Here is a 22,938-nt window from a genome sequence, read left to right as displayed (position 1 = left end):
CTGAAAAGAGAGAGAAGTGTATTTGGTGATTCACTTTTCCCATTTACCCTGTTAGTTTCTCCTATGAGGGAGCTCTTTTCCTTGGTTAGCAGGGTGGCAGCAATGCTTGCTGCTGTCAAAGGTCTGCCTTCAAGGTGATCCCTTTTTACAAGGAGAATTTAATCCTTTGGTTTTTATACCTTTTTGTAGTTTTTGTGAGGAATCCTTACCATGAAATAGGAGCAAATAACCAGGAACTCTGCAGCAGTGTCATTAGTATATGAGTAAATTCTGGCAGATTTACTGTAGGTATTAGCAAATAAGTGACACCTCTGTCAATACTGGATAAATACTGAGATTTGCTGGAGAATGTATGACCACATCTTTTTCAAAAATACCTGTTTTCAATTGTAACAGCCACGGTATCTGTATGCTGTGGTGTTTCTGTTAGTTATGGCAGCAAACCTACTTGTACTTAATGATACAATTGTGTTATCCTGAGAGTTCCCTAGCTTTCCCCACCTTTCTTTCTTTCCAGCAGCAGCACAGGGGCTTACTTAGTGGACAGGCAGCAGTGCCACAGGGAATGCTTGCTTGGAGATATCGCCAAGGCAAAAGCCCTGGGCAACACAAAGTGGAAGGATGTTTATGATGGGAGTAGCAGTGGCAAATTATACCATAGGCATCCTCAAACCTCCTCAGCCCTTCTACAGCCATGTCTCTGCTGGTAAATATCATGAATTTCTGGCAGTCACGGCCCTGTGGAGAGCTGCTGCCTCTTCAGACCTCATCATTAATTCAAGTTGGTGTATCTTTACAGAGAAAGAAACTGCAAGCGAGCCAGTCCTCTGGATGCCAGCTCTGATCCTTAAATAAATCACTGGAATTTCTTCCATGAACTAGCTATACCAGAGGGAAGCCAAGGAAGGAAAAGCCACAGGGTACATTTAAGTGGCTGACTTGGAAGCAGCATCCTTTTTCAGAGTGAGATACTAGAAGTGCTGGTGTTTCCCATGCTGAGAAAAGGCAGCAAATCCTTCATTTGGGTGACGATGATGCCAACAATAGCACATTGTTATGATATGTGACAGGTATTTTCTAGCTGCTCCCAGACAACTCAACACAGAGAGCTCATTGCTACTGGGATATGTCTGGGACATATCACCACCAACCTAGTCATGCTGTGGGCTCAGTTCAGGTGTCCAGACATGGGTCTAGGGCCCTTCTGGCCCCCAGAGATACTTCTCAGAGCAAAACCCACATGTTCTGGGTGGCTCTCACTTAGAAAGTTGGCACTTGAATATAAGGTGCTGTGTCCTGGAAGTAACTCTTAACCACCAGGAGCTAAAATGATAACTAAAACCCATGCATATAATGATATGCTCAATCCAACACAACTTGGGGAATGAAAGCCACAAACAGCTCTTACCTAGTGGAGTCTTCCAAGGTACATAAGCATCATGCACTGAGTTGCAAGGTGCAATCTGCTACACTGATTTGCATCTGCTTCTTGCTGCTCACCTCCTCTGTGCCTGGGTTGCTCTGGTGAAGCTGGGTATCAGACAGAAAGAGCTTAAATAAGTTACCTCTGAACTGGGCTTTTCAAAAGAAGGAAGTAATACAATATCAAATAATCACAACAAGCCATGTATTCTCGGATATGCATTACTTTGTTATGCTTCAGCAGCTTAATAATTGAGATGGCTTTCCCCATGCTAGAGTATACTATGCTATGATTACAGGGTCAGATTTTCAGAAGGACTTTGCATCGTGTAGCTCAGGAATATGGTATCTAACTGATAAAGAGATTTTTCACTCCCTTTAGGGTTCCAGCTGGCAAATAAAAATTTTTTGTTGATTAATAAACTTTTTTATAAACTCTCCACAGAACAAAGACAAAATCTTGTGGTTTGTTTGCAAAGTTTTTCAAATGTTGGTGTGTTACCAGGCTGGGCAAGTGGCCCTTCATTCTGGAGATCTAGGCAAGTTTTTAATGACTTGAAAATACAGGAATGTAAAGATGTACCTTCATGTTTTTTCAATATTGCACATAATATTCAATCTGACTTTTCCTAAACCCTTAAAATTTAGCGCAAATTATGCCAGCACATTTCAAATGTAACTTGGTCTTTCAACCAGGAGTTTCACTACGATCTATCCATAGACCTTTGTATTCAGGATAATATTTTTTCATGCTAATTTATCTTATTTGGGAAAGTCTTGTAAGAAACTTAAGGCTTTTCCAGCAACTGTTGAAAGGCCATGTCCATGTAGACTAGGGCAGATGGGAATATGGGTTTCAGTTCTAACCTCTCAGCAACTAATTACTCCATAGCACATGAGACCTACTACTAGGGGCATCAGAGGGTTAAATTTGTCTTGTCTCCGTGGCCAGCTTTTAAAGACAATATTCAGATTACTCTTAATGCAGAGAAGAGAAGCATTTTAAGAGGATTAAAGGACAAAATCCAGCAAAGGTGAGAAAAGTGGGGCTGAAGAAAGTAACTGCTTATATTTCAGAAAGTGTCTGTATTTCACACATCTAGCGTTACTAAGTAGAAATGCTGCAGACAATGACCAGTCTTGTTAAATAACCACAGGGTTTTGGAGGCAAAGGGAAGTTATGCAAAAGTTAGGCAATACAAACTAGTGTTTTCCACATATGACTCTCTTCACCATTTTGCTAAATGGTGTACATGGCACCTTTATTTCTAGAAAATCTTGATGCCAGCCAGCATCTTAAGATATTCAGGGCCAGGGTAGAAAAGGGAAGATTTTGTCCTGAGAATCACCAAAGAACCCTGTAGTTTTCCTTTCATTTATTGCAATAAGAATTTTCTGGACTGAAAGCAGAATTGAAAGTCTTGAATATCATTCTTTATTTTGTTGGAAGGGAAGATTGGATGGGGAAAATATCAAGGTTGGCTCCTCCCTGAGATACAAACAGAGTGAGTGGACTACGCAATCTTGCAGAAGCACTTGTGCAAGTGCTCAGTAGAACTCCCACTCCCATGTAATCCCTAGGGCTAATAGGGAAACTCCAGCAAAAGTGAGTGAACAGAAATAGCCTAACCATAACCACCTTTGTTAGCTAAATTGTAGCTTTATACCTCTACCTTATAGCTGAAGGACAGAAACACCATGGGCTTGGTTTTATTCCTTCAGTTTAGGATTTTATGACCTCTCTTTAGGTCTATTGCTGTGCTGCAGGGCCATCATGGCTTGTAAATATATGAACACTGGGGTGGCTTGTAAATGTATAAACACTGGGGTGGCTTGCAGTGGAGCCATTCCCACTCCACAAAGCCAAAAAAAAAAAAGAAATTGGAAGAGTTTCAGGCCAAGCTTTGTGTCCCTGCTAGGAATTTTTTGCTGAAGAAGTGGTGCTGCACCCTGTCCTAGACAGCTCTACAGTAAGGTACAGCAGCAGAGACTTACCAAAGCTGCCCACAGATAGAGCATGCGTCTTGCCAGCAGGTGTCTGACTCCCCAGGGGAAAGCTGAGTGCTATGAAGATGTATGAATCTGCCAATACTGAGAGTATACAAATGATAGGACTCATCTAATGGCTCATCAGCCCAGAAGGGGCAGTTGCTCTCTTCCTTCCACCTTCTCATGTGTGTTTCTGTTCATGCACCCAATCCAAGGCTTTCTTTCTACCAGATCAGCTTGCCGATTTATTCTAGTGGATGAATTTGCTGCTGGCCAGGGAGGAATTCAACAAAGACCACACTGTCACAGAGCAGGGGTTGCCCTGAATGGCTGGCCAGCAGCCATTACATTGAGCCATGTACTAATGTATTCACATGCTGTAACGCATTTGTGTGTTCGTAGCTCTGCAGGGGAATGAAAGCTGAATAGAAATCGCTGCTAAATTGTTACTGAATCCACCAATTGTACGTAACCCTGCTGCTGTACTTTACCTTCCCGCTGGCTTTCTTTCTGGCCTAAAAGAGAAATTTGCAACTAGATCAAGGCTCATCTCTGGCTAGAGGAATTTATCAGAAATAGTTTTTTTCTTACTTGGATGCAGCCTGCTCGAGGTCCTAAGCTACATCTGTGTCTTGCAGGAGCAAAGTTTTGCTGTGTGATGCTGGAAGCTGCTAGAATGAGGTTGGCACCTGGGCCTTGATATACAAGCAGAACATCTGCCACTTATTCCCCAGAGGTATATCCATATGGGTAGTCTGCACGTCAGCCTTAACGTGTGTCCTCAGAGACAGCCTCCTCGCCAGCATTGCCTGTGACCACAAGCCCTTTTGTGTTTCAGTATGCAGGGAAGGCGAAGACAGCTTTTCCTCTGATATGGCAGGTTTGGAGCTGACCCATCGCAGCTTGGTCTGGGATGCAGAGGGGAGCTCTTCATCTGCTGCTAATTGGAGTGTGGAGGAATGTTTCTGCATGTCTGTCTGGAAGGCAAAAAGAGGCAACCCTTTGCTCCCAGAAAAGCAAGTTTGGAGGTTTGGACTTGGGCCTCACTTCATAACTGTAAGGGATGACATTTCATCCCTAGGGGTATTTCACCAGGATAGGTTTGTGTTTCCTCCCCTGTTTGCACAGAAAGCATGGGTGGGATTTTGGCTGAGGCTGGTCTATCCTGTGCCTGCGGTGTTTCAGGCTGGAGCAACGAGAAGAAGGAACATTCTCTGCTTTGAATATCATCAGCTCAGATGTCTGGACTTCTGCCTGTGTTGTGGCATTTGGCCATTCCCACTGGAAGTCCATCAAACACTTCCTCTGAGCTCCTGCCTCTAAGCCAGCAGGAAACCCCTTCTGTGGTTCATGACTCCACTCCTGGGCATCTACACACAGCCATGAAGAGGAAGACTTGTCCATCATCAGTGGGGCTTTCACCCACCATGTGTAGACCTCGGCATCAACAAGCAGTGGGAAGAGAGGCACTGTGTTCATATTAAGAGATTCAAAGTCCTGGTTTTACAAGGGTGTTTATGAGTGAGCTGCACTCATTCTGCACTGATTTATTAGATGGTGTTTTCAAGGGCAAAGTTGCTTCTACAATCCCTTGTGATGACCAAATACTTCTTTCTTTTCTGGGGTCTTAGCAGTTTGGATCTACACAAAACTTCTGGGGCACAGCAATTTAGCCTCCCCTAGCTGATTATGTAGCACCCCTTCAGCTGCTAACAAGCACCTTATCTGCAGCAGGTGCTGTTAGGGCTACACTTTGAGTTCAGGGACAAAAGATATATATACATATATATATATATTTTTATATATATATATATAAAAGAAAAACTGGTTCTCACTGAGATATATATATATGTATATATATCTATATATAAAAGAAAAACTGGTTCTCACTGAGAATAGTGGATGAAAGCACTTCTTAAAGCATGTTTGATACCTCTATACATTTCACAGGAGCTGCTGTCTGAATTATGGAAAGGAAAGAGGTTGTCATTACAGAGTCACCTAACAGACCAGAGATGCATTGGGTAAACAGAACCAAATTTGTGTGCATCCACACAAATGGAAACATCTAAGGAGGAAAGCAGGGGCAATTGGAAGGCCTGGCTTTATATCCAAGCAACAACAAACAGGCACGCAGGAGATTTAGAGAGGGAAGAACTGGAACGGATTACAGAGGAACAAGTTGTTGACATCAGTGGAGTAGCAGCCTTTGGCAAGAGCAGTGAGACCAAAACAAAAGCTGGCAGTGCTGAGTCACAACAGCAGGAGAAGGAATGAAAGGAAATTTCTGTAATAAGACATCATGATGTAGAGGGACCAAGAGATAAACCAGCAGAGGAAATCCAGTACCTGGATAGACTAAGATGCCTTCAGCCTAAAAATATGCAGGTGGGGGAGAAGCTGTGTTGTGGGGAAAGCCTATAGAATCCCAAAGGATGGGGAAGATCAGTGCGGATGAATTGCTGCTAGTATCTCAGTGCATGAAGTAAGGGACCTCAAAAACAAACAAACAAACAAACAAACAAACAAACAAAAAACCACCCCAAAAAGCAAGTTTTTTTGGGAAGAGTGAACCTCCAAGGGAGGCACAATGTGGTGGATGTCATGAGACTCAGGGTTTCAAAGGCAAATTTGTAGAAGACAAAATTACAGAGTGACTGCAGACACAGGGAACCACATCTGCCTCAGGAGCTGCTTTCCTACATGGCATCTTTTCTGTACAACAGAAGGGTCTGAAACCACAGCTTTCCAGTTCAGGTATCTCTGCTCCTGTCTGTAACTATTTTTACCATCTCTGGCTCAGTTTTGTTTGTACTGAGACTGCAAGGTAGGAGGAGACAGCAAGGTGCAGCAAGGTTCAGAGCCTGCTGCGTTCTGTAACATATCTGTTCTGTAACAAATCACTACAACCAAACAATATACAAACTGCATCATACAACACAGAGAAGCTCCTAGTGTCTGAGAGAGAAGCAGAAACCATTTGCAAATATTTTATTATGACTTAAAATAACATTTCTTCCAAGGAGGGATCATAGTTCTGTATTTTCTGTTTTCCTCCTCGTTTTCTCCCCACATACCCAGGCAGGTAAGACCTATCTCTGCTGTGACCCTCTTTTGTTGGGTTTGTGATACCTAATGGCCAAACTCGAAAGATTTTGCTGAACAATAGGATTTAACTCAGTTTTGCTGCCTGTATTGCCAGACAGGTCCCACTTGACTGTCAGTCTCATCCTTGGAGCACAGCAGAGTTTCACGTCTGATAGCCCCTGTTGCAGTGCTGGTTTGTGCCTGGCTCCATCCCTGTCACCTTGCCTGTCCCCCAGGTCTCCACTCATTTTTTTTTAACCTCTTGGCCTATTACACCCTTTCCTGAGAAAAAAAGTGCATTCTCAGAGATGCTCCATGCCTGTAAGCAATGAATATTTCCTTTAGGCTGCACGCAAGTTTGTCTACCAAGCAGGAGAAAGGATGATGAACATGGGCCTGAAGTAAAGGGACCCAACAACCATCTAACTCACAGTTCCCTTTTCTTGAATGATCGCATCATAAAACCATCTGTTTTAAAAGCACCAGCTTTTAGCAACGCTGTTCCAGCCCCTCAGCTGCATCATGTGCTGTGGTGCTGCAGCATGCCCTTTAGCTGTGGTTTTTCCAGCCACAGTGGGAGAATGAGCACCTTTCCTCTGACCACGTGGGAACTTGACACACCTGATGAGTGATGTGGTTGCAGGAGACTGGCACAGCATAACAGCTTCCAGGTGCCTGGGAGAAGAACAACCAAAAGCGAGTGGCAAAATTCCTCCTTTTGCCTCCAGCTTCATTGCTCCAGTGTGGAAAGATCTTTCCAGTGTGGAAAGATCCCAAGCTCCCTAGGCTGCATCCATCTCCCATCCACAGTGGGTCTGTATTTTTCCCAGCCTGCTCACCTCATCTCTTCCAAATGGCCCCAGCAGCATGGGGGGATGGCCATCACCATGCCCTGTCCCATCACCCCCCACAAAGCGTGACAACAGCAGGGAGAGTTCTGAGGTAGGATGTAGTGTATGTGGAACCCTCTGTGAGCCCTGACCATGGCAGAGATGCGCATGTGGAAACTGCTAACAAATTTCAATTTTTGAGCGCTGGAAATGCCTCTGTACCACATACAGGCTTTTTTATTCCTCAAAAAATAGATGTACAGATGTATCCTATGTACATCCTGTGTAGGCAACACAGAGCTGGGGAAATACGAGGTGGGATAAGGCTCTGCACATCTCTGTAGCAATGCAGCAGTTTTCGCACAGGTGCAGATCTGAGTGGAAGACGCAGATATGAAACTTTATTTTTGAAGAAGTCCCTCTTGTATGGGGAGGCCAGTGAGATGCAAACAGGGGTGGTGCTGCATCTGCTGCTGATTGGTGGGCGTGGGTTAAGGGCCATGAGCTGGCACTATCTCAAATCTGGGTGCGGAAGCGCAGGTCAGTGCCTGACATCTTCTGAGCGTAGTCCTGGTCGAAGCTCTCATTCTGGGCCACAGTGAAGTGGTTCTTCCAGTCTCCAGTGGTGCCTGAAGCCACAAGACAGGGCTCAGCAGGGACCAGGGGTGTCAATGTATCAGGAGCCCCCCAGGGCCACTCACCTTTGCGCATGAAGGGGGAGACACCCTGGTCCATGAGGTGCGAGGGCACCATGCTGTAGTTGGTGGTGGGGTTGTCCCGCATGATCTCAAAAGAAGTGTGTTGGGTGATGGTGTCCAGCGCTGCCTCTGACAGCTCCCGCCCTAGGAACTGGGCCACCTTGGCAATCTCCTGGCGGAGGTCCTGTGGAACACAGATCAAAATTTATCCCTCCTGCCACCCTCCCCATTCCCCACACCATCATCCACTCTCCTCCCTCACCTCTTTCAAGTCCTCATAGAAGAGGTAGAGGATGGGGTGATACTTCCTCCGCTCCCAGTAGCCCTTGACGTGGTCATACCAGGAGCCATATGCCACTGCATGGGAAGAGTGGGCAGGAGGTGTCGGCGGGGGCTAGAGTATGGATATGGGGTGACATCCTCCATAGCTGCTCTTTCCCACCTCTGCCAGCCATGAACTCTTCCAGGTACTGGGCCCATGTTCCAGGGTGTGGCTGGAACTTGTTCATCATGTCAAAGTGATAGAAGGAGACAGCGACATCCTTGGCATTGCGAGCCGTGTAGATCATCTGTGGAGAGCCATGGGGTACAAGGGGCAGCCCCAGGTCCCCCAACAAGGGCCCTTAGGGCTCCCAACACCACTTAGGATGCTGTATGGAGAAGTGAGGTGTCCTGCCCTAGGGGAGCAGGGGGGCTGCAATGGCCCCCAGGGCAAACCAGGTTTGCGAGTTACCTTGCAGCGATTTTCCCAGAAGGATTTGGGCAGGATATGTGCAGGCAGGTGAGTCTTCACCACGCGCGGTGAGGGCATGGTGGCCAGAAGGTCCGTCCCTGGTGGACACCAAAGCATGTCCCCAGCGGGCCCTTGGCAAAGTCCTCCCAGGCACAGTTCCCAGTGGTGTGCCTGTGTCCAGGCTCCACATTCCACTACCTGCCGTCATCTCCCCAGGAGCAGAGAACTCTAGCATGGGCACCCTCACGGTGATAGCGTCCCGCTTGCACTTCTCTGGTTCGCCGCCTTGCAGGATCATGTCCACAATCTCGCTGATCCAGGTGGTGCCTGGGGAAAGCAACTCACTGAGGGGCAGCCAGGATAGCGTTGGGGATCTCAGCACCTACAGCCTTCCAGACCTTGACTGGGTGTGGTGGGGGCAGGGGGAAATCCCACACAGCTCTGTCCCCATAGCCTCATAGCCTCGAATGTGCTGCATCCCCCCCAGGCAGCGAGTCCCGGCTTTACAACCCACTCAGCCACCCAGCACCACCACATCTGGTGGGCTCAGGGATGCTCACCGGATTTGGGGAATGTGACCACCACGATGTCCTCAGGGCGGCTCTGGAAGGTGTCTACTCGCTGCCAGTTGTGGGCAAAGGCATTGACCATAGGGATGCCATGCACCATGAGATATGGCTGCCGCAGGTAGGCATCTGGATTGGCCATCCTGCTGGGAATGGAGAGGCATAGAGGGGCTGATCAGTGCACGGGGACCTCTCACACTTACAGGGTGGCCACCAGCCAGGGCAGCACAGGAGCCTGGCGCGGTGCCTGCCTGCCCGCCTGGGGAGCAGCAGTTCTGCCCCTGGCAATGGGAGCAGAGATCACTGCAGCCCTGCCGCTGTGCCCGCTGTTGGAGACGAGGGTTCCGTCTGCAGGGGTGGGAGCCCAGCCCATGCCCCAGTGGAGGCTGGCAGGTGCCTGTGGGGTGCTGATGTCCCCCAGGCCAGGCACCTCTCCCCTTTCCTCAGCACCCAGGGGAGCAGGGAACCTGGTCCCTGGGGTTATTGCAACAGCTTCTTCCTTGCCCAAGGGGAGGTTTAGGGGTGCTGGCTGCATCCCAAAGTACCCCAAATCCACCACTCCGGACCCCAGAGCACACGACCCCAAGTGGCAGAGTGTGGGCACGGTACCCCCAGGGAGACCTGGGACACCTGACTCACCTAACGCCGTGCCGCTCTACACCGGGAGATTGACTCTGGAAAAGTAACACCGGGAAGGTGACACAGGGATGGCAGCAGTGAGAGCAAAGTATAGCGAGACACAGAGCCGCGCGGCAGTTTTTATGGAGAGGAGGAGGGAAGAGGCAGGGCAGGTGAGAGCAGCAATGTTTGCCAGTGCTGGGGCTGCCAGGAGGGAGGAGCGAGTGCAGGGAGAAGCCAGTGGTCAGTGACCTCCTTTGTGGGGCCACAGCAGACATCTCCAGCCTCACTGTCCCTGCTTCCTGCTCACAGGTCCCAGTCTGTGTTGCCCCACATGGGGACAGGGAGGCCATCTCTCGTTGCCTGTGCCCAACCAGCAACTTCCTTGCACACAATTATGTGGAAATGTGTGATCCTGCGAGCTGTCGGTGGCAAGCCCCCACGACGGTGGCCAAGGAGACATAGGGTGGTACTAGCAAGTTCCCAGCATGAGGAGAGGCCAGTGACCCTGGGTGGACAGCTGGATTGGGGTCAGCATAGGTGCAGAGCAGTGAGAATGCTGGAGGAGTGGGTCAGGGAGGACATTTTATTTCTCTCCAGCAATTCCAGGAGAGGGGAAGGAGCCCCTGGTGTGGTTATGGAGCCATCAGCACAGGTCAGATTTGTGAAGCGTGTTGTGGTGCCTCCTCAGATCTGGGTGCGGAAGCGCAGGTCAGTGCCTGACATCTTCTGTGCGTAGTCCTGGTCGAAGCTCTCATTCTGGGCCACAGTGAAGTGGTTCTTCCAGTCTCCAGTGGTGCCTGAAGCCACAAGACAGGGCTCAGCAGGGACCAGGGGTGTCAATGTATCAGGAGCCCCCCAGGGCCACTCACCTTTGCGCATGAAGGGGGAGACACCCTGGTCCATGAGGTGCGAGGGCACCATGCTGTAGTTGGTGGTGGGGTTGTCCCGCATGATCTCAAAAGAAGTGTTTTGGGTGATGGTGTCCAGTGCTGCCTCTGACAGCTCCCGCCCTAGGAACTGGGCCACCTTGGCAATCTCCTGGCGGAGGTCCTGTGGAACACAGATCAAAATTTATCCCTCCTGCCACCCTCCCCATTCCCCACACCATCATCCACTCTCCTCCCTCACCTCTTTCAAGTCCTCATAGAAGAGGTAGAGGATGGGGTGATACTTCCTCCGCTCCCAGTAGCCCTTGACGTGGTCATACCAGGAGCCGTATGCCACTGCACATGCAAAGTGAGCAGGGGGATTCAGTGGGTGACAGCACCCCACAGGGTCCCCACATGCACCAACAGGTGCTCTGTCCCACCTCTCCCGGCCATGAATTCCTCCAGGTACTGGGCCCACGTCCCAGGGTGTGGGTGCAGTTTGTTCATCAGGTCAAAATGGTAGAAGGAGACAGCCACATCCTTGGCATTGCGACCCACGTAGATCATCTGTGGAGAGTCTGGTGATGCATGGGGACTTGCAAGGTCCCAGCAGGGCAGGCCCACTTGTTAACTCTGCTGGCTCCCTCCAGGTGTATCCCCTACAGCCTGTTACCTTGCAGCTATTTTCCCAGAAGGATTTAGGCAAGATGTGAGCTGGGATATGGGTCTTGATGATGCGAGGGGGTGCCATGGCTTCAAGCTGCTCCGTGCCTGCAAGGGAGATTTTCCCCAGAAGCACTCCCACTGCCAATGGGGTGCCCCTCCAAAACCAAGCCTTCCCCCCACCCAGCACCCACTGCCCCTCGCTACCCTCTGCCACCTCTCTACCTGCCGGCATCTTCATGGGGGCAGCAAATTCCAGCATGGGTACTCGGTTTACAATGGCATCCTGCTTGCATTTTTCGGGGTCACCTCCTTTCAGGATCATGTCCACGATCTCACTGACCCAGGTAGTGCCTGGCGAGGAGAGATCAGGTGTGCAGCTAGCATCATTCCCATCAGAGCCTATCTCTGGCACAAGCGGGGCACCATCCACTGATGTTGTCTTCAGCACTCTCCTGAGTCCCCGCTGAGAGGGCTGAGGCCAGTGCCTCCTTCCCCGAGTGTAGCATTTCTGCAGTGCCAGGGATGCTCACCGGATTTGGGGTAGGTGACCACAACGATGTCGTCCGGGTGGCTCTGGAAGGTGTCAATCCGCTCCCAGTCACGGGCGAATGCATGGACCATGGGGATGCCATGCACCGTGCACCAAGGTTGCCGCAGGTAGGCATCCGAATCGGTCATTCTGTTGATGAGGATGTGTTGGGGGGCTGGCTGACAGCAGGGAGGATGACAGGGCCACCTCGTCTCCTGGAGTCCCCAAAATCCCTGCTGAGCCCAGTCATCCCAGTCACAGGAAGGAAATCATCCCCTACTTGCTGGCATCCCAGGAGGTGGCACTTGCCTCCCTGGTGGATTTTGGGGGCTGACTGCCAGTGCAGGGGGCACGGAGAGGCACAGCCAGTCCGGGGGGACTCAGGTCAGCACAGGCAGTGGGCAGCTGCCCACACCAAGCTGGCAGCGCTGCTCCTGGGGTATAAAAGCTCACAGCAGCTTTGCTAGCTGGGGTGTCAGGCTGCTTCTGCACCACCAGCTCTTTTTTTCCCCCAGCTCTCTGTTGCGTGGCGGCACAGGGAAACCCCGTGAGGGTTTGAAGTTCACAGTAAGGGAGAGCAGGGCTCTGCCCTGGAAACCTTTCCACCTACCAGCCAAGACAGAAACACCGAGTAATGCCAGCTGCAGAACCCCACTACTGTGATTTTTGGAGAGGGGCTTTGTGGGTTGTATTCATCTCCCAGGGGCTTGCGAGGACACCGAGCCCCCCCAAACCCCATGTCCCCCACGCACACCCTCCGCTTGCTGGCCAGGGCATCGTGTTACCTGTGTCTTTGTCGGGCTCTCTGCAGAGAGGAGGCAAACCTTTGCCCACAGCGTGAGGGAGTGGATTTATTAGTTTCCCTCCCCGTGGAAAATGGAGGCACGGGGAGGCGCCTGGGTCCTTCACTGGGAAAGGGATCCGGAGCGACAGGGTCAGGGCTGCAGAGGGAGGAGGAGTGCTGGGAAGGGGTCAGTGGGGATGGGGACACAGCCCCTCTGGGGACCCTCCGCAGGTGCCTGTGATGAGCTGTGCCGTGCTCAGCATCCACCGCGAAAACATGACGACAGAGGAGCATGAATCACAGCTTCCCTTGATACAAGAAGTAGTTACTGTTACAAAAAGTGCAATATCTATGATTTAAGCTAGAGTTAAGTTTCATCTAAGTCATTGTTTTTTGAAAGTCAGACAGAATGTCCCTCTGACAGCGTGTTTTCTTTCAGACATTTTTTTTTCCGGCCACTTCATTCTTTGGAGATGATAACATCCTGTGTTAAGTCTGATCTGTGCTGAACCGATATCTCTTCTCCTACAATCCCCTCTGTTTGCAGCCTTTCCCCATCCCCAAGGCACGGTCAGGCAGAGCTGCAGCCAGCTCCGAATTAGTAACAGTGTTGACTGTCGTGAAGTTTCATAACATTAACATTAGCCCTTGGAAAGTAATAGAATATGCATAAGATTTCTGGGAAAATTTATCCATATGCCTGTAAGTGGGAAATACATCCTGTCCCAGCTCTTGTCTCGCTTTACACAATTGATGGAGATCAATCCTCATGTGGCCCAGGCCTGATAAAGGGTGCTTGCTTTCTAAAACCCCAAAACAAGTCTTAGAGAGTCGATTTGCTGGCATTTTTAGTATCACCCTCTCCACCCCCAGATGAAAACGCAGGGGGGAAATCCCAACCCAGATCCCATGTGTGCATCTGTGTTAGTGTTTGTGTTGAACATTACTTTGTCCTGATCCAGGGATCACCCCCGTGGACATCCCCAGCTCCTTGCACCAGCATGGGGCTCGCTGGCGGGATGTGGCAGTTTGGTCCTCCTCCCCCCACCTCAAGGCACTATGATACGGGTCCAAAGTTTGCAGGTCTGCAAAGCATTGGTGCAGCAATATTGTGCTTCTGGGTAAAACGGTTTAAAGGGGCCGGTGGAGGTGAAATGCTCCTCCTTACCTGCTCCCCATGGGTGAACACAACCTGGGAGGGAGCAGGGAGGACAGGTGAAAGGGCAGCTGGGCAGGGGGGAGCTGCTTGCCTGTGTACAACCTGGGGAAAAACATTCCTGATTTGTCTCCAGGGCTGAGTTCCCAGTGAGGCGGGACATGCCATGTCGGGCATTGGCAGGGACATGCCCTCCCTGCCCGTTTGCCCGTCCATATGCTATCAAAATTGGCTGTGTGTGCAAACCCCACTGGCAAAGCCAGGAGCTGCGGAAGTGCATAGATTTCCATTGGCATCTAAGTAAATGTGTAGAAAGGATTTATTCCTGTGGGAGCATTCCTCTCTTGGTGCTGCTGCTCTTTGGGAGTCCAATCTGGATCTCATCTCTAAGAATTCAACAACCCCATGAGACTGCCTTGCCAAAAATCTGTGGTGTTGGAAACTCAAAAACAAGCTGGAAATAACTGTGGAACTCCAGTAACTTGGGACTCCAAAACAAACCCTTTCCTCCCGTGGGATGGTGACTGGTTTGTTCCAGGCATCCCTAAGCAAGGGCTCAGCACAGCCATGCTGGAGGTCAGTTAGTAGGTACCTCATCTGGCAAGGATGGTGATGCTGCTCAGCATGGCAATATGCTGGCACCAAGGTGTTTCCCTTCACCTTTGCTCCACAAACCATGGGCTGACAAGCGCTGGCAGGGCCAGGGAGCCTGGGGCGAGCCCTGCCACCACCCACTTTTTCAAGAAACTTGTCACAAACTGGAGGCATGAAAGCTCCACGTGCAAGAGCTGCAGGGCGCGGGTGCATGTTTGCTGATCTCTTGGGGTTTTTCCACTCTTTCCAGACCTTTGCTTCCTCCAGACGCCTTGGTAGAATGGGCTGGGGTGGTGCAGGGTGTCAGGGACCAGTGGTGGTTTTCGGGAGTGCACCCATTCACTGTGATGCCTGACCACCAATGTCTAAAAAATCAACCATGTGTGCCCACCCTCCTCCCTGGGATGCCCCCAGCAGCTGCCCAGGATTCAGGATGTTCAGCCCCCCCATCCTTCCCCACAGGCAAAGGTACACCTTCCAGTTATCTCAATTTATTGCAAGGGGGAAAGAAAACCAGTGTGGGGATGTTCTGTCCAGACCCATCCTCTCTGCTAGGGGTGTGGAGAGAAGTAGAACTCCATCAGGAAGAGGGATGAGACCCTTACGCCTACATCTGGAAGTGGAGGTCAGAGCCTGCCATGTGCTCCCGGTAGTGCTGGTCAAAGAGCTCATTCTGGGCCACAGTGAAGTGGTTCTTCCAGTCCCCAGAGATCCCTGGGGTGAGAAAGGAAATGGAACAAATCCTTACACCCCCAAAATATTTGCAGCTATGGATGGGAGTTGCAATACAGCCAGGGACACCCCTCCCAAGCCTTCTACTGCTGTCTGAACCCCACCTTTTCGGAGGAATGGGGAGAGGTTGTGATCCATCAGGGTGGTGGGCATGGTCTCATAGTTGGCAGCAGGGTTCTTCTTCATCTCCTGGAAGGAGGTGTGATGGAGGATCCTCGCCACTGTCTCCTCTGCCACCTCCTTGCCCAGGAACTGCAGGATCTTCTGCACCTCCTGCCGTGGGTCCTGTGGGGCAGCTGTTATGGGGAGTCCGCCAAAAAGGCTGGGGGAGCAACCAAAGTGACCTCCCCTCCACCCTCCCCTCACCTTCTTCATGTCCTCATAGAAGAGGTAGAGGAGCTTCTTCTCCTGCTTCTTCTTCCACCAGCCCTGCACGTGCTCATACCAAGACCCATAGGCCACTGCAGGATGCAGCCAGGAGGTTTGCGAAAAAGCAGGGTACACCCTACTCATCAGAATTTGGGATGGGCATTCTGGGGCTCAGCTCCCACCTTTGCCAGCCATGAAGGTCTCCAGGAACTCGCACAAAGTGCCAGGGTCGGGGTGCATCTTGGCCATCTGGTAGAAGTAGTAGTAGGATATTACAACATCCTTGGGATTACGGGCCACGTAGATAATCTGGAGGTAGATAAGGATGTGGTTAGGGGATGCAGAACGGTGCCGCTTCCCTGCCACCTGGACAGGGAGAGAGGAAGGCGGCACCCACAGTGTTACCTTGCAGTCCTTGTCCCAGAAAGAGGTTGGGAGGAGCTGGACTGGGAGATGAGTCTTCACTAGCCGTGGGGATGGGGTTTTCTCCAGCAGCTCAACACCTGTGGGACAGGGGGCTTAGTGTGGTGAACCCCAGCATCCTCCCCCTGACCCTGGCTCAGCTCCCACCCCGTCCAGCCCAGGGGTGCAGTCTGACTGGGGGGTCTCACCACTTGGTACCCCAGGAGCCTTCAGTTCCAGGAAAGGCACCCGATTGTAGATGGCATCCCGTCGGCACTTCTCCACATCACCGTCATGGTAGATCATGTCCAGGATCTCGCTCAGCCATGTTGTGCCTGCAGCACAGGGATGGTGTTGCATGGGCTGGCATCACCCTGTACACCCTATACTCCTACCCAGGACCACTCACCTGATTTAGGGTAGGTGGAGATGAGCAGGTCATCTGGCCGGGCTTGGAAAGCCTTCACCTGTGGCCAGCCCTCAATGAAGGACTTGTAGAGAGGGATACCATGCAGCATGCCCAGCTCCTCCTTGACCACATCTTGCTTCCCCATGGCTGATGGCAGGTCCCTGTGATGCTGGCTGTCTTCTCTGCTGGAAACTGCCGCAACTTCAGGACCAGCTGGATCCTGTGATGGGACTGTACCCAGGGCAGCGCCCCATTTGGGCAAAGTCCACCCTGGATCATGTGAGGTGGAGGTGTTGCTGGTGCCAGCAGGAGGATGCCCCATTCCCAGGCAGAACACCACCATGCAACTATTTGTGTTCTCCATGTGCTAAGCCCAGGCTGTGAGGGGCCAGAAACGGTGCCCAGCATCATCTCTCATCCCACCTGGCCATGCTTCTGTCCCTGCTTCAGCAATTTGAATGGGTGTCACAGGGATTTGGAGCTGCAGGATCAGCTTTACCAGCTGAGACCCCCCGTGCCCACTGCCAGCCATACCCACCAGGGTCCTGCAGGTGTTGGGAACCTCTGCACCTCTGCCTTCCAGCCTGTCCCCGAGTGGTAATGGTCAATGAAAACCAGCTCGGGCAAGGGGCATGGAGGATGGGAAGTAAGTTTATAGTGCCAACAGCAGAAACAAGGGGCAGTTTTGGGGTGGACATCCCCGGAGAGGCATTGGGGAGGGTGGTAGGAACCACTGGGACCCTCCTTCTAGGATAATCTGTTCCATGATCTTCCCAGGCACGAGGATGAGGCTGCCTCATGGAACATATCCTCCTAGAAGACATGCTAAAGCACGCGGGGGACAAGGAGGTGATTAGTGGCAGCCAGCATGGCTTCACCAGGAGCAAATCCTGTATGACAACCTTAGTGGCTTTCTGTGGTGGGGTAACTGCAGCAATGGACACCAGTAAACCAACAGATGTGATCTATCTGGACTTCCGTAAAGCCTTTGACGTGATCCCCCACAACATCCTTCTCTCTAAATTGGAGAGATATTGATTCGATGGGTAGTCTGTTCAGTGGATAAGAAATTGGTTGGATGGTCATATTCAGAGAGTAGTGGTCAATGGCTCAAAGTCCAGATGGAGATCCGTGACAAGTGGTGTCCCTCAGGGGTCCGTACTGGGACCAGTGCTGTTTAATATCTTCATCTGATATAGACAGCGAGATCAAATGAACCTTCAGCAAGTTCACAGTTGACACCAAGCTGAGTGGTGTAGTTGCCACACTGGAAGGATAGGACGTCATCCACAGGGACCTGGATGGCTGGAGAATTGGGCCTGTGAGAACCTCCTGAGGTTCAACAAGGCCAAGTGCAAGGTCCTACACTTGGAATTGAAATCCTACACGATTTCAATACAGGATGGGGGATGACATGCTTGAGAGCAGCCCTGCAGAGAACGACTTGGGGGTGCTGGTTGATGAGAAGCTCGACATGAGCCGGCAGTGTGCACTCACAGCCCAGAAGGCCAACCATGTCCTGGGCTGCATCAAAAGAAGTGTGGCCAGCAGGTTAAAGGAGGGGATTCTGCCCCTCTGTTCCTCTCTCACGAGAACTCCTCTGAAGTATTGTCTCCAGTTCTGGAATCCTCAATGTAAGAAGGATATGGAACTGTTGGACCAGGTCCAGAGGAGGGCTACAAAGATGATCAGAGGGCTGGAGCACCTCCCATATGAGGACAGGCTGAGGGAGTTGGTCTTGTTCAGCCTGGAGAAGAGAAGGCTCTGAGAAAACCTTATAGTGACCTTCCAGTACCTGAAGGGGCTACAAGAATGCTGGGGAGGGTCTGTTCACAAAGGCCTGTAGTGGTAGGACTGGGGGCAATGGGTATAAACAGGAGAGCGGCAGATTTAGACTAGACATAAGGAAGAATTTCTTTACGATGAGGGTGGTGAGACACTGGCACAGGTTGCTCAGGGAAGCTGTGGATGTCCCATCCCTGGAGGTGTCCAAGGCCAGGCTGGATGGGGCCTTGGGCACCCTGATCTAGTGGGATGTCCCTGCCCATTGCAGGGGGGTTGGAACTGGATGATCTTTAAGGATCCTTCCAACCCAAACTATTCTATGAATCTATTAAAAAAAAAAAATTAATCCCCCGTAGCAGCGCCCCTCCTTTCTAGAGTGCCTGCAGATGCCTGGCCTATCTATCCCTGCCTGCCGCAAAGAGCAGAGATTCATTAGTTCTCGTGATTACCACCCGGTCCTTCCCTGCCCGTCCCACCCCGCGGTGTCCCCGAGGCACCGCCCCTTATTGCGCCGCCAGGCCCTGCTGCTGCCGGCAGGGGGCGCCGCCTCCGCGGCGGTGCAGCCCGGGCAGCGCGGGGATGGATGCTACCGGGGATGACCCTGTGCGACAGCCCAGGGAAGCCTTCCACCGCACTGACCGCTTCATCGGCCATTCCCTAAGTGATTTTGATACTGGGAAATGATTCTCACTGTATCCAGATAAAAAAGGATTCTGTGCTTAATTCTAGCAGGGAAGAAATGTCTTTCTTGAAAGGAGAGTGTGTGTGCCCTCAATCTGTGTTCAGTAACTGCTACATCAAATTATTTGTCCTTATTGCCGTCCCCACCCATTTGTTCTGGCTATAAGAACCATAGAATAGTTTGAGTTGGAAGGGACCTTAAAGATCATCCCCTTCCATCCCCCCTGCCATGGGCAGGGACACCTCCCACCAGACCAGGCTGCCCAAGGCCCCATCCAACCTGGCCTTGGACACCTCCAGGGATGGGGCATCCACAGCCTCCCTGGGCAACCTGTGCCAGTGCCTCACCACCCTCATCGTGAACAATTTCTTCCTAATGTCTGGTCTAAATCTTCCCCCCCCCCCAATTTAATGCCATTCCCCCTGTCCTGTCACTGCGTGCCCCTGTAAAAAGTCCCTCCCCAGCTTTCTTCTTCAGGTGCTGGAAGGCTGCTGCCCCTCGAGCAAAATCAGGAACTACAGGGCAAGTCAGTTCAGCTACAGGTGATTTCAAGGTACTTCATGCTGTGGTGACTTTATTATGTTTGTCCTTTCAAGTGTTGTATGCCACAGGACCTGTTTATGCTAAATATGATACAAACAGGTCTAGTTCTGTCTTCCAAAGGCCAAGTTTATACAGTCATATTTTCCTTCTGTTATGACTGAGCCAGGAGTTTTCCTTCCATCTAAACCAGAAAATATTAGGCTGACGCAAAATTAAACAGAAAGAGAGGAATTAATCACTCCTGTATTTAGAACAGGGTGAAGAGTTAAAACAAACACACATAGAACCAACGACAAAATAAACACACCACCACCAACCAAACATCCAAAGCCTAGGAGGGTATTTTGGTAGTAATCTTACCAATGCAGCTGCCAAAATAAATGGTTTTTACCAAAAGTGCATTTTATGAACCAGCATGTGGAAGCTAATCTGTGAAGGCTTATGCACTGAGAGCAAGGTTTGAGGAGCAATTACCTTTAACCACTATGATTTTAGGTGGTTTTGGTAATTCTGCTTTGCTTCAACTTCTGCAAAAAAAAAAATCAGAAAGCCCTTCTTAAAGTCTGGCAGGGAGGGGACCACTGGAGCAGCTGGAACTGGGGAAAGCCAGCAAAAACTGAGCAAAACATTTCCTCACTGCTGCAGGGCTTAGTGTGACAAGGGAAAAGAAATTCAGCTGCACTCTCATGGCTCGTCCTACTGGCCAGGGTTAAAAGAATTCCAGATGATTCCTCTGCAGCCACTTGTTGCTGAGCAGAAGACCATCTTCAAGGAGAAGCTCTTGACTCAAAACAATATAGTCCCAGCTTTTTCTGAAAGACTTGATCTAATCTGTTTTTTATGTGGCGACAACAGAAATATTCTTAACTCATCAGGATGTACCCTGAAGCAGCTTTTCCTGAGTTCTTTTGTCTTCTCATCTTTGAGTTTCTTGGATTATTCTTAGTTTAAAGTTACTGTCACATATGCAGTAGAGATGTGTGCAGCGGGTTGAAGAAACCGCCTCCCAGAAAATCAGAACAAGAACCATCATTCAGCTGACCAGTATTTCATTTTACACACTCTTATTTGATTTATTGGTGTAAATCATATCAAATGCCTATCTATGTATGCTTATCAATTGTTTTCTTGGAGAAACTTTGCCATCACTGGCAGCATAGATGGTGAGGACCAGGACGAGGATGCCAGATGGCGGTGTCCCATGAGCCTGTCAGTGGCTGAAATGTCACGTGCTGAACATATAAGCAGGAACTCATGCCAGCGCTTCTCAAAATGAAGGCACTTTTATGTGTATTCATGGACTTATGTTTCCCCTGTTAATGGTAGATTATTTACAGGTGCACAGAGGCTGCTCCCCAGCAGCTGATTTAAATGCTGCATGACCTTGCTTTTTGAAGTGTCATTTAACCTTTGAATTACGTTTACTCTTGTGGCTTTCAAGTCAGCTATGGTGTTCCTTATGTATAAGAACCAGTGTTCCTAAACTGAAAGCCCCTGAGATGTCTAACACTTCTGCCCAGACAGATCTGGTAAGGAAGGAGACTTCAGTAAAGGCAGTAAGTTGCAGTGAGTGCCCAGATCCTTCCCCTAGCGGAAAGGTAAGAACCTGCAAAAGATGTCCATAGGCTGATGATCTGTTACATGAAGTGGTTTGTCTCCTTTTGCAGGAGACAAAAGGCTGCTCGGCATTAGAGAAGCCAAGACGGAGATAGGTGGCTTCAGAACCACATTCCTGTGGTGGACATTACTGATGACAAGGCACCTTGGACTTTAGTGACCCACAAAAGCAGGACTCCACTCCAGTCACCACCCTCCGCCAACATAACCAAAACTGGATATGAACTTAGCTGCCTCCCATGGCAAAAAACAGAAGGCAGACTGTCTCGAGGGTGTGCGTGGCTACGGTGGATCTTCTTGCACTCCTCTGGGGACACCTGCATGCACAATTACTTCTCTGAAATGCCTGCACACCAATCAATGCAGCATGGGGAATAAACAGGAAGAACTAGAGATCCGTGTGCAGTCACAGGGTTATGATCTCATTGCAATCACAGAGACAAGGTGGGATAACTCGCATGACTGGAAAGCTGTCTTAGATGGCTTTGTGCTTTTTAGAAAAGACAGGCCAGCAAGACGAGAAGATAGAGCCCTGTTTTGGCTTCCTAACTCTCCTAATATTTTGTTCTGGTTTTGGCTACTCTTATCTCCTATTTCTCCACAAAATCAGCTCCTATCTATCATTCCTGTGAAAAAAATACGAGCGGTATGAAGTCTAGTGAGACCTCTGCCAGAATCTTTCTACAAGTTACCTGCTCAGAGGTCTTGTTGCTGTGACTGTAGTCCTCATCTCTCCTAAGTTTAAGCAGTAAATATACTACTTACAGATGGAACAGCATAAGCAAAACCACTTCTGGCCAAGTGTTGGTAACATGGCTTTAATTCAAACGTTGGGAACAGCATGACCGATATTACTAGGACTTACAGCTCCTAAGATCTTTACTGAAGTGGTTGCTAAAAAGACATACTGTAAACCTCTCAAAGTGCTTATGTGATTTCCCTATGTTAAAATAACTGATGCTTTAAAAGGTATCTGTGGAAAGATGACCCTGGGAACTACTGACCTATCAGCCTTGCCTCTGTGCCTAGGAAGATCATGGAATATATCCTCCTGGAAGCTATGCTAAAGCACATGGAGTCTGGGGAGGTGATTAGTGGCAGCCAGCACGGCTTCACCCCGGGGCAAATCCTGTCTGACCAACATTGTGGCTTTTTATGATGGGGTAACCACACCCGTAGACATGAGAGAACCAATGGATGTGATCTATCTGGACTTCTGTAAAGCCTTTGACACGGTCCCCCACAACATCCTTCTCTCTAAATTGAAGAGGTATGGATTTGATGGGTGGATTGTTCGGTGGATAAGAAATTGGTTGAATGGTCGTATTCAGAGAGTAGTGGTCAGTGGCTCGAAGTCCAGATGGAGATCTGTGACAAGTGGTGTCCCTCGCGGTCCTTACTGGGACCAGTGCTGTTTCATATTTTCATCAGTGATACAGACTGAGATCCAGTGCACACTCTGCAAGTTTGCAGATGACACCAAGTTGAGTGGTGCAGTTGCCACACTGGAGGGATGGGATATCATCCAGAGGAACCTGGACAAGCTGGAGAAGTGGGCCTGTGTGAATCCCCTGAGGTTCAACAAGGCCAAGTGCAAGGTCCTACATGTGGATCAGGGCAATCCTCAGTTTCAATACAGGCTGGCAAATGATGTGATTGAGAGCAGCCCTACGGAGAAAGACTTGGGGTTGCTGATTGATGAGAACCTCAGCATGAGCTGGCAATGTGCGCTCAGGACTACAAGGATTACCAGAGGGCTGGAGAACCTCCCGTACAAGAGCAGGCTGAGAGAGTTGGGGTTGTTCAGCCTGGAGAAGAGAAAGCCCCAAGGAGACCTTATAGCTACCTTCCAGTG

The 22,938-nt window shown here is 50.1% G+C and overlaps 3 protein-coding genes across 7 annotated transcripts; all 3 read right to left on the bottom strand.

Moving 5' to 3' along the window:
* Positions 1-6,469: 6,469 nt before the first annotated feature.
* Positions 6,470-10,435, bottom strand: LOC104064687 (sulfotransferase 1B1). Of its 2 annotated transcripts, none has more exons than XM_054066209.1 (8): positions 9,965-10,300; positions 9,320-9,471; positions 8,958-9,086; positions 8,760-8,857; positions 8,469-8,595; positions 8,289-8,383; positions 8,030-8,210; positions 6,470-7,957 (listed from the first exon to the last, which is right to left on the bottom strand). In XM_054066209.1, the coding sequence occupies exons 1-8, from the start codon at positions 10,294-10,296 to the stop codon at positions 7,845-7,847; spliced, it is 1,227 nt and encodes a 408-aa protein (XP_053922184.1). In that variant the 5' UTR covers positions 10,297-10,300; the 3' UTR covers positions 6,470-7,844. The 2 variants fall into 2 exon arrangements, with proteins under 2 accessions (XP_053922184.1, XP_009565342.2); XM_009567047.2 differs by having other exon boundaries at positions 6,473-7,957; positions 9,320-9,468; positions 9,965-10,435.
* Positions 10,436-10,603: 168 nt separating this feature from the next.
* LOC104064695 (sulfotransferase 1B1) lies at positions 10,604-12,925 on the bottom strand. 4 transcript variants are annotated; one of them, XM_054066212.1, is made up of 8 exons: positions 12,796-12,925; positions 12,012-12,246; positions 11,704-11,832; positions 11,489-11,586; positions 11,256-11,382; positions 11,075-11,169; positions 10,816-10,996; positions 10,604-10,743 (listed from the first exon to the last, which is right to left on the bottom strand). In XM_054066212.1, exons 2-8 carry the CDS (start codon positions 12,157-12,159, stop codon positions 10,631-10,633), a joined length of 891 nt encoding a protein of 296 aa, XP_053922187.1. In that variant the 5' UTR covers positions 12,160-12,246; positions 12,796-12,925; the 3' UTR covers positions 10,604-10,630. The 4 variants fall into 4 exon arrangements, with proteins under 4 accessions (XP_053922187.1, XP_053922186.1, XP_053922185.1 ...); XM_054066211.1 differs by having other exon boundaries at positions 12,012-12,160; positions 12,796-12,922; XM_054066210.1 differs by having other exon boundaries at positions 12,012-12,243; positions 12,796-12,909.
* A 2,105-nt stretch (positions 12,926-15,030) lies between these two features.
* On the bottom strand, positions 15,031-16,718 carry LOC128852030 (sulfotransferase 1 family member D1-like). The gene is made up of 7 exons (XM_054065382.1): positions 16,457-16,718; positions 16,257-16,382; positions 16,051-16,148; positions 15,828-15,954; positions 15,643-15,737; positions 15,381-15,561; positions 15,031-15,258 (listed from the first exon to the last, which is right to left on the bottom strand). Exons 1-7 carry the CDS (start codon positions 16,599-16,601, stop codon positions 15,152-15,154), a joined length of 879 nt encoding a protein of 292 aa, XP_053921357.1. The 5' UTR covers positions 16,602-16,718; the 3' UTR covers positions 15,031-15,151.
* Between the last annotated feature and the right edge of the window lie 6,220 nt (positions 16,719-22,938).

The sequence above is a fragment of the Cuculus canorus genome, chromosome 4 (assembly GCF_017976375.1).
Source record: "Cuculus canorus isolate bCucCan1 chromosome 4, bCucCan1.pri, whole genome shotgun sequence".
NCBI lineage: Eukaryota > Metazoa > Chordata > Aves > Cuculiformes > Cuculidae > Cuculus > Cuculus canorus.
This window is presented reverse-complemented; position numbering and strand designations above follow the sequence as displayed.